General features: G+C 43.7%; 1 protein-coding gene across 2 annotated transcripts in view; it reads left to right on the forward strand.

The window, feature by feature from the left end:
* Window positions 1-11100, forward strand: part of Nadk2 (NAD kinase 2, mitochondrial) — a 43189-nt gene that overhangs the window by 16749 nt on the left and 15340 nt on the right. For both annotated transcript variants that reach the window (XM_021208460.2, XM_021208461.2), the window contains exons 5-6: window positions 4583-4666; window positions 6288-6424. In XM_021208460.2, coding sequence (XP_021064119.1) covers window positions 4583-4666; window positions 6288-6424 — 221 coding nt within the window. The remainder of the gene's footprint in view (window positions 1-4582; window positions 4667-6287; window positions 6425-11100) is intronic.

Below are 11100 nucleotides of genomic sequence, written 5' to 3' on the forward strand. Positions count from 1 at the left end.
AAAAAAAAAAAAAAAGAAAGAAATGGGCTCGCTTGCATTCCTGGCTTCAGAGTCCTAACTGCTCTGGGGATCCGGCCTTGCCCACAGCCTTCTCACACTCTCTTCTCTCCATTCTCCGCTGCATGGCGCAGGGGATGCTTGCTTTGTGTATGGCTGCATCTCTTCACCCGGAGTCAGCCCTCCCTGTGCTCACTGAGGAATCTCGTCACTCGCTCCCTTTCCTCTGTGGTCCCTGTAGGCCTGTCTGTGGGCTCATTCAGGACCGTGCCTTTTCAGGACGACTCTGTTCTTCCTTGTCTGCATCTCAGTTGCTGTCCCTTTTCTTCCCAAGAGCCCCAACATAGCCGTGTCCTCGCCTCCCAAGGCGAAACCTCTGAGCCTTTTGGATTTGTCCTCAGCCAGTTCGCTGATACTGTTTTGGAGACCATGGCATCCTGAGGCGAGCGAGCACACACTGCAGTCCCTGTCCTTGTTGTCTTGGGGGTTTATGCGTAGCCCTTCCTTACTCTCTTGGCATTAAAGGCTCTTCTCTTCCTTCCTCTGTGATTTCTTCTTTGTGTCTATTTCTTTTAAAGGAGCTCATGTTTAGTCCTTGGTCTGTAGTGCTGTTTTCACAGATTATAGTTTGGGTCCTTTTGTCCTCGTTGTCTAGAGTACCCTCTGCTTCCGTGCTCCTCCTTAGTGTGCCCACTGCAGTTACTGTCACTTGATACTGTCTCAAGCCTTACAGCCCCGTCCCACCAAAGTCTGGTTCTTAACTGTGAGAGCGTGGCCACCTCAGCCTGCCTTTCCTCGGATGCTTTTAGTTTTAGCACATAGATCCTTCATCTCAGGAAACTGGACCACAGGGGTCACCTTCACTGAGTCACAAGACTCATTATCTCATGGTTCCTGACTACTTTCTGCCCTAATCCCCGTTTTCCATGTTGGTCTAGCAAATTGGCTTTGCCTCGGATGTATTAGAGCAGCAGCTGCGTATAGGTGATCACTGCTTTTCTCTGCTTCCTTCTGATAAACAGAAGTGACTGCTTGGGATGAAGCTGTGTGGGACTTCATCCTCAATCCCTCATGACACTGGTAATAAATCCTAGAAACCATCCATTGATTCTACCTCTCAAAATATTTTAAACGAATTCTTTGAGAATTTCATACTGTGGATTTTATCATATTTTCCTTAAGTCCTCCCAGATCTACCTCCACCTCCCCACCCCCACCCTCTCAACAACTGCTCATCTTTTTTAAAATAACTTCTTTAGTTCAGTCTGTGCTGTCCATATGCTTGTGAGCACGGCACTCTCCACGGCAGTGTGGTTGGCCTGTCAGGAGCCACACCCTAACTGATCCTGCTTTCCCCAGATGCCATCAATGCTCTCCAGGGGGCTACGCACCCCTCCTGCTCCATGCCCAGTAGGATGGTTGGCTCATGCTTGGTCCTTGACCAGTGCCTGCCATGCGCAGAAGGCACAGCTGAGTTCATGTCTTGCAGTCTTAACTGCCACTCAACACTGCTGCTGCTAAAAATATTTCAGCAACCAAGTGTTCAAACATGGAGGCCTGTGGGGGACGTTTTACACAAAAGTAGTAACACAACTCACGGTCTTTCTCTAACGTGCAAGTCTAATTATAGTTACAGCTTAATTGAAATCTTGTACAATTCCCCTCTGATCCCAAGGATACGCAGCAAATCTCTTAGTTAAGACATGCGGTCTCCGCCATCTGTTGTTTCTCTGTTCTTCCAGACTCATCTGTCCTCAGACATTCCCAGGAGCTGTATATTCTTCAGTTGAAAAACGTGCATATGTGGGTTTAAAGTTGGCCTAGAATCTTTGTAACGGGCTCAGTGTGAACTGTAACCACCTGAGCATCTGTTCACACCATGGTGGTTGGAGACTCACTCAGAGACATGTTGGCTCTGGCTGGCTTTGCTGACCTAGGGGGTCATAGGTGCTGTGAAGGAGTGAGCGAGGGCACCAGGGGCCCACATGGTTTTCAGGCTTTTTACGTTCTTCTGCCAAGCGTGAGCTTGTGCTTATGCCGAGCTTCCCTGTGGCCATCCCTTCAAGACAGAGCATGAGATGTATGCTGTGGTTTCCTCCAGCCAAAGCTCCCTGCACAGACAGCGCTCAGCCACCAGCTTCCTGTTCTTTACACGGTTGAGTCTTGTGGGTATAGGACCTTGTGTCTTAATTTCACTGACATACACATAGTGTTCAGGAAACGTCCAGACGGTGAATGTAATTAAATGATCTTAGGGAGTAGACCTAGGACTTCAGCCTAGCTGAACGAGTGTTCTGTGAATACGTGCGATGATTAGTTCAGTAATTAACCTTCAACTTCAGTGTTGATTCATGTGGGCTTTAGAAATTCTTAATAGCCTGTTTTTATAGCATTAAGATAAGAGCTTGTTAACTTAAGTGAATTTATGGTTGAGTTATATTTTCTTTTCAAAAAAAGCTGGCTTTAAGTCATTAACTTGTCAGATTTTGAACAAACTGAGACCTTCAATCTGCCCATGAAGGCAAGAAGATAGAACAAAGAACTTCTAAGATCTAGTGTTCTGAGTAGAAAATAGAGAAAAAGAAAAGGTATTTATGCCTTGTCATGAGGTCAAAGGTCGCTGAGGGCTGTTGGCATGTATGGCCTTCCTTTGTGGCAGAGCGTCCACTTGAAGGTGGCTTGCTCCATGGATTCATCTGAAGTAAAAATACCATTCAATGGGTGTCCTCTGTCTTCTGCATCGACTACTGAGCTTGGTAAATGAGTAGCCTTTGAATGCCATGGTGGTCAACCTTCCTCAGCATCCCAATAGTCCCACCCTCTGTGGCTTTGTTCCTGTTCTGTCAGAGCTGGCCAGTGAGGCCAGTGAGCTTGGTGAGACACTGAACATTCTAAGCCACATTCTGAGTGACATATTGTAGCTTCTGCGTGGATTGCTCATTAACTGGTCAGTCGCCACGATACTGAGACCACTATGGTAACCGGTGGAGAAAGGCTCACGTCAGAGAAACTCAGACCTGCTTGTAGTTGGCACTAGCTTGTCAGCCTCAAGTAATCTTGGAAATGAAACTCGCGAGGCCTTGTGATACCCAGATCCCAAGCTGATGTCCGAGCATATGACCTCAGGGGACTCTGTAAGCTTCTGTGGACAGTAGTTTACACTTGAGCTTGACAGAAGGAGATATTTTCTATCAAATGACTATGTTACCTTTTATAGAGTAAACATTGTGTGGAGTATTAGCAGACATAGACATTTTAAATGGTCTTGGCTTATGATCTCAGCACCTGGAGCTATAAGCAGTCTGTGATACTTTATCTCAAAGGAAAAAAAAAGAAACAACAAAAAATTAAAAAATATGAGGTCCCGCCTGTTTCTGATTCCTGTAGATGGGAAATTTATTACCTGTACTTGGCAAACCCTTCTTTCTCGACTCACTGGTGTCCATTTTAAGTTATTAATTTATCATTCAGACGTCGCTTGCCAGGTCTGCTCTCGGCCACTTCTCCTGACTAGAGCACTCGGGCTTGATGATGAGAGTGAAGTTTCTAGGGTGTCACTAGGACTCATGTCCTGTCGCTGCCCTGGGGCAACTTTGAAGGAATCTTACCATTTTGTAATTCTTGATTATGTTTTGATTTATAGCTTTTATTTTATTTTTAATTCTGTACATGTGACCATGTGTCTGTGTGGGATAGATTCATGTGAATTGACGGCCATCCTAATCTGAAAAGGATCTCAGGTCTCCCGGAACTAGAATTACAGATGGCTATGAGCATCCTGCGTGGGTGCTAGGAACTGAACTCGGGTCCTCCATAAGAGTGGTGTATACTCTTTATTATTATTATTATTATTATTATTATTATTATTATTATTATTATTATTTTCTTTATTTACATTTCAAATGCTATCCCAAAAGTTCCCTATACCCCCCCCCCCGCTCCCCTACCCACCCACTCCCACTACTTGGCCCAGAGTGGTGTATACTCTTAACTACAGGGCCATCTCTACCTTTGCAAGTGTTCATTTTTATTCTGTCTAATGCGTTAATCTGTGAATTTCTTTAAGTTCATCTTTACATTCTTTTTCCGAGGGGGAAGGTCCTGTAGGGATCGGCTTTCTCCGTTCTTTTGTTTAAGGACATCCTACGTGCTCCAGAATGCAGTTGGATTTCACACATTCCACAGTTGGATTCCGCAGAATAATATTGCTGTTGCTGGCTTATCACACTTTTAGAAATAAGGAAACAATCCTAACATGACTTATCTGAAGTTAGCAGTTAAGTAATTTCGAGGATCCCACTCTGCCACTGGGGAGTAGACAGGGTGATTGGCAGCAGAATTTTGTTATTATTTTGAGTTTCATCATACTGTGGAAACATTGGTGTAGTTCTGACGTATTAAGGATGACTGCAGACCATGGTTTGTTCAGTCTTTTTTTGTTGGTGATGTTAGTGAAAGTACAGGCAATTCATGGCAGAAATGAAATTTAGAAAACCTGGTCTCTGAAGTTTGGCCTTTAGTAACGCTCTGACTCTCTTCTCCCACACCCCTTTCCTCGGCCTGTTGTGCTGCCTGAACATCACAGGTCTGAAGGTCACTTATGCCTGCCCGTGCGATACACACATTCCTTCCCCGAAGCCTTACGGAAGTTCTCTCGTGGTGAGTTCAGGTAGGAATTTCTTATTCTTCATATTTGATTCTTTAATAAATTAATACGGTGCTGACATTGTTCAAAAAGAAGACAGGCAGAAAACTGGGGCACTTCATAGTTAACAAAAGCAGCAGTAAAAATTCCAGGGGCCAGTTCCAGGCCTTGCCTTCCCTTCTCCTGGTTCTGTTAGAACTAAGTAGAGAGAGTGGGACAAATGTTACTTGGCCTGTAATTGCGAATGAAGATTTTAGTCCTTCCGCGAGAGTGGCCTTATCCTGCTTTTCCTTAGTCATATTATTAATACGTGTTCGTGGTATTTAGGAGAGATAGTTAAGACTCTTTGGTAAAGCTGAAGGTTCAGTTTTGTATTTGTAGCTTTGTGTAGTAATGGCTGAAGGATTGTGTATGTAATCAAACCAGGCTGACTTCCTTTCTAGTGTCTGTGTTAGCTGTGAAGTGTGTATCAAGCAGTGGCGTGGAATGTGTTTCACAGAGCTGGAGATGTGGGTGGAGGGAGTGCTTGCTGTGACAGCACGGGACCCCAGTGCTGACCTCCCAGCACCTACTTTTACCAGATTATGGTTTATGTCTCTGTGGAGTAAACAGCTCACATTTGCCACTTTTTAATCTCGTTCCCTCCTCCTCGTCGTCCTCCTCCTCATCGTCCTCCTTGTCCTCCTCTTCCTCCTCTTCTTCAAAACAAACACCATTTTGAAATTGTGGGGGACTTTGATCTCACACACTTACCGTAATGGGGTTGTAGTAGATTGTGCTGAGCAAACGCGTGCTTATGTCTAGCTCTTAGGGATTTAGTGGGTTATTATTAAGATTTTAATTCAGATTACCTTGTAGGTTTTTTTTTTTTTAAATATTTATTTATTTAGCAAGTACACTGTAGCTGTCTTCAGACACTCCAGAAGAGGGTATCAGATTTCGTTACAGATAGTTGTGAGCCACCATGTGGTTGCTGGGATTTGAACTCAGGACTTTTGGAAGAGCAGTCGGCGCTCTTAACCACTGAACCATCTCACCAGCCACCACCTTGTAGGTTTTATATAAGCTTATTAGACATTACCAACAACTAGAAAGAGATGTAAGTATCCACACATGTTTAGGGCTTTAGGTGTTTGTGCCATCATTTATTCACTGAATAAATAGCTGTTTTTTCTTTCTTTTTCTTTTTCTTTTTCCTTTGTCCCTCTTTCTTTCTTTCTTTCTTTCTTTCTTTCTTTCTTTCTTTCTTTCTTTCTTTCTTTCTTTTTCTTCCTTCCTTCCTTCCTTCCTTCCTTCCTTCCTTCCTTCCTTCCTTCCTCTTTCTTTCTTTCTTTCTTTCTTTCTTTCTTTCTTTCTTTCTTTCTTTCTTTCTTTCTTTCTTTCTTTCTTTCTTTCGGTAGGGTCTCCCCATGTAGGTCTGGCTGTCTTGGAACTAGCTATGTAGACTAGGCTGGCCTTGAACTCACAAGAGTTCTGCTTACCTCTGCCTCTCTAGTGCTGGTATTAGAGACACGTGTATGCCACTGTGCTCAATCTAGAATTAGTTTGTCATATACACCTTTCTGTTTGCTGAGGCTATCATAATGTCTGAGCCTCACCTCAGTGTGTTTGATTTTTCCGTAACCTCCCTTTTCTTCACTTCCAGCTGGTTATGGAGGCAGCGGATCAGGTTATATCTGGAAGGGACTGGCATAAACCCCACTCCCGTGGACCTTCACGAACAGCAGCTGAGCTTGAATCAGCACAGCCGAGCCTTTAACGTCGAACGAGCGCACGATGAAAGTAGGTGGCTGATGCCAGCCTGGAGCAGGCGCTGTTTGATTCCTAAGTTTTGAAACAGTAATTTACATTTCATTTGCTTTTAGTGTCACTAAGCACTCCGAAGAAAATACTTTTTGCTGGCTTAATCTTGTTGTGGTTATTGTTGTTCCTATAATTAGATCTAAAAAAGTAGAACATGTTTTAAGATGAGCTGTCGTAGGACAGGTTTGAGAACTGGTTGATGAGGGATGAATTATCAGTACCTGGCGGGACAGTTGACACTTAGGGAAAGACCTTGCCATGTGCAGAGAGAAGCAGTAGAAACTGGATGAGCTGGTGTGCAGGCGCTCTCATCCGCAGGCGCTTCACGCACTCACTGTAGTTGTTGAATAGAACCTTTCTCGGTGGAAAATTTTGTGCCCCGGCTTTGAGATTTCTGTGTGAAGCAGATTAAGGAGGATCTGGCAGATGGGAACTTGCAACTGTTTTCTGTGAGGGTTGAAGTGAATATTCAGGTTTGCTCTAATTTATGAAATTTTCTTTTGCCATTTTTTATTGTTTTCCATAGACTGTAAAACCTATGAACCATGAAAAGACACATTAGTGTCTTCAGAAGATGGTGAACCACCTCTTTCCACCAACAGCCGCATCTTCAGAGCGATGTAAAAGCCTATACAGAGATCATACCTAGAAATGAGCTATTCACACCTAGCGAGTTGGGGCTCAGGATCCAGATGAACATCTGACTGACGGTTGGGCTGGAAACGGACCTAAAAAATGGCCAAAGAAAAAATACAAGAAAATGTCTCAAAATTTAGGGATAGTAAATTTCTAAAAAAAATGTGTGCGAGCAGAGTGAGTAGGATTTTCAGAGAGGGCTGGGCCCACTGATGCTGCTCTGTGTAAAGGATCTGGAGTCAGGACTATTTCAGGTTGTCAATAGCTCATCAGACACTGGCATCACTACAATTATATCATCACGGTTACATTAACTGCATGGTAGCGACTGCATGGACAGACTGTGTTAAAGGGGTTTTTGCTAGGATGTATGTACTTTTGGTAGGTGACTTTCTAAAGATACTGAGAGCCATTTATTTCAAGGTGTGTGCTTGATTTTTACCTCAAATTCTCTTCATGATAGCAAGAAACACTGCCTGGAAAGTTTGCATTTGGGTTTTAACTACAGAAATAGGTTTGAGATTATATTTGATGATTTAGCTTTTCAATTTAGGAGACTAGAGAGAGCCCATCACCTCTTTGAACTTAAATGATGCAACTTTAAGCTAGTGACCTTTTTTGCCATATGCAGTGTGTGACCTGTCCTTGCCCGGTTATTCTTGTCACATGTTATAAAAAAGAATTTATTTTTATTACCAGTTCACCTTTAAAGGGGAAGGGATGTGAATTTTTTTTTTTAAAGTTTTAATTCTCTTAGTAATTATTATTTGCAAACACTTGGGAGGCAGAGGCAGTCGGGTCTATTTGAGTTTGAGGTCTTCTACAAAGTGAATCCCAGGATAGCCAGAGCTATATAGGAGAGAGACCTGTGTCTTAGTTAGAGTTGCTGTTGCTATGAAGAAACACCATGATCAGAGCCACTCTTATGAAAGAAAACAATTAATTGGGGCATGTTGTAGAAATTATTTAAGTTCTGGACCGGGTTTTCTATGCCTTTGTTTATTGAGTTCCTGGATTAAACACACACACACAGCCCTTTATATTTTTAATAACCTTAAGTAATAGGAGAGCTGAGCAGAAACCTACCCTCCATGCTGTTAGAATCTACTTTCTTATCGATAACCCTGAATTATTACTTACTAGTTATTATGTTTCATCTGGGCTGCTCTTAATTCCAATTGGCCAGCCCACAGAGCCATGTTTTCTTTATTCCTAACCCATGGCAGCGTCTCCTTCACCCCAAGCCTGTGAAACCTAAACCCCACCTGTGTCTCTTTTGCCCAGTTATTGGCTGTTTATTTACCAATCAGAAATAATTTGGGGACAGGATCACTCAGCATCTACATGTGGACTCTCTTGTCTCTGGGACTACCTGACTTGGGGGCCTAAAATAAGGGTAAGAATACAAGCAGCATTAGGCCAACCCACTATATTTCCCCCTTTTCTCTAATAGTGAAACAATACATAGTAGGAAATATTTTGAAACAATTATGAAAATTATTATGACTTACCTTTAAAAGTTCAGTCTGTATTGTGTAACTTAGATGAGTTACTTAACTGTCTTATTCTATCACAATGAGTTTACAACTCTGTACTTAAATCATCTTCTAATTTAACTTATATTTCCACCCTAAAATCATCTTTTCAAGTCTAGAACATCTTCAGTGCTAAGCAACTTAAGTTTAACTGTGAGACTATAACTGTCTTCAGCCCCGTCAGAGATCCGAGAAGAGATTAAATATTACCTGAGTATGCAGGAAGAACAAAGACAGCTTCCAAAACTACAGACATGACAGAGACAGCGGACTGCCTAGACAGCCCCCAATCTTCGTTACACCGTTGGAACATCTATCTTACAGTTCAGAGATTTAGTCCATAGCAGAAAAATGGCAGAGTCCAGGCAGGCATGGAGCTGGGCTGGGAGCTGAGAGTTCTGCATCTTGATCCACAGGCAGCAGAAGAAGATCATGTGTCCTACTGGGCATACCTTGAACATAGGAGACCTCAAGGCCGGCCCCCACAGTGATGCACTTCCTCCACCAAGGCTGCACCTACTTATAGTACCACTCCCAGTGGGCCAAGCATTCAAACACATGAGTCAGTGGGGGCCATGCCTATTCAAACCAATGCACCCTGAGTCTAAAACAAAACCAAACCAAGCAAACTCCTAAAAAACCCCACATGCTATGGAGTGGAGTCCGTGTAAAAGAAACCACACGGATGGCAAGGGTTCACTTAGTAATCGTATTTGTTGAATACATGCTGAACATTGTGGAGAATCCATGGGGATGAAGATTTTAAAAATTCCATTAGTAATTACGGAAAAATAATCTAAACAATAAGTTTTTAGTGTTGTGCATTTGCCGAACTGTGTGATGTGAGATGTCTTGAAGCAGATTGGGATAATACAAAAAGTTCAAGTGACTTACGGTCTTGAATGCAATGAGGTTTAGTTAAGTGCAGAATCTTCTGACTGTGGCTCCTTGGCCAGGTGTGATGCTGTGTTCCTGTGATGCTGTTATCCCAGGACTTGGAATGTCAGGCTCTTTCTGTTGAGCTGACAAAGCAGGCAGATAGCAAATGCTCAAAGAGCTCTTGATATTGTCATAGGAACCCTCTATAGCTGAAGGTATAGTTAGTTCCCCTTAGGAGGTTAAAATCCAGAAGAAATGCGAAAAATACTATATCCAGTGTAATAAACATGAACACAGACTTACATAATATGCAGGTCAGAGGTTGTGCTGGTGACAGTGTGGCTCATTAGTGTATTCAGTGTCTAATGTGAGTTCATCTCTACTGCTGTGTGACAAATTACTCCATCCTTTAGCATTTTAGGCATACATTTTTATAACCTCACAGGATGTGAAGGTCACATTTCAGCTCTTAGGCCTGGTTTAGTGTTCCTCTGGAGGTAACACTTGAATTGTCAAGCAGAACAGCAGTGCTTGGAGATGGGACGGCACTGGAGAAGTCACTTGCCATTTCTCCGTGGTGGCAGAAGGCTTCAGTTCCAGCCCTACCCCACAGTGCGGTGTGCGAGCTGAGGGGGAGGGCAGAGACACGCATAGCGAGATAGAAGTGCAGTGTCTTTTCTAACCGAGTCTCAGAAGTGGGTGCACGACCAGAGTGTCTGTGCTGCATCTGTTGGCCGTGGAACCCACTTCTGCTGTGATGTAATGGAACGTGAATCCTGGGTGGCAGGGTGTCGCTGCCGTCTCCAACCAGCAGAAAAGAAGCGACGAAACCGATGTCCTTCTCAAAGCACATAAAGCACATAAAGTTCCTTTATTCAGGAACATAACTATGTGCACTCAAACGATCCCCCCCCCCTTCGATCTCTCGGCCATCCCCTTTTATACCCTCTAGTCCACTCCCTATCACCCCATTCCACGTAGGCATAGTTCATTGGCTCAGGACTACATTTGTCACANCATCTGATCTTTCGTCGTGGTGCATCTGTGCAGTGCAGGCTATCTTGAGGGATGTGAGGATGTCAGTTGTTAGCCCTTAGACTTGGCAGAAGTCCTAGGCGCCATCTAGGGGCCGCAGCCAAACCGGCTCCTCACAGCAGGGGTTACTAGGGTGGAGCTGCCACCATAACTGGGATGGACTTCAGGGAAGTGTGTGAAGAAAACACTTGACTCCAGTCCTGCTGCTGATGACCTGATGCATGGGGGGTGGGGGCCATGGGGCTGGCATTTTCAGTTGAAAATTGATAAAGGACCAAAAGTAAAGGGACCTCTTTACAGGTGACGAGATCAAGTTTAATCACCCCAGCACTGAGAGTGATTGCAGGCTTTTCTGTTGTACTGATGGAGAACACTTACTTAATGTATACCATTAATAAAAGATGGGGAGTTCTACAGATCTTGAAGGAAGATGTGCTAATGTTTTTCTAATGTTGACATTTCTAAAAATATTTTTGAGGTTTCTCCAATTGAAAAACGTTGCTGTCCCCTCTGTCCCTCTGTCCCTCTGTCCCTCTCTTGCTCCCTCCCTTCCCCTCCCCTCCCCTCCCC

The sequence above is a fragment of the Mus pahari genome, chromosome 11 (genome assembly GCF_900095145.1).
Source record: "Mus pahari chromosome 11, PAHARI_EIJ_v1.1, whole genome shotgun sequence".
Lineage (NCBI taxonomy): Eukaryota > Metazoa > Chordata > Mammalia > Rodentia > Muridae > Mus > Mus pahari.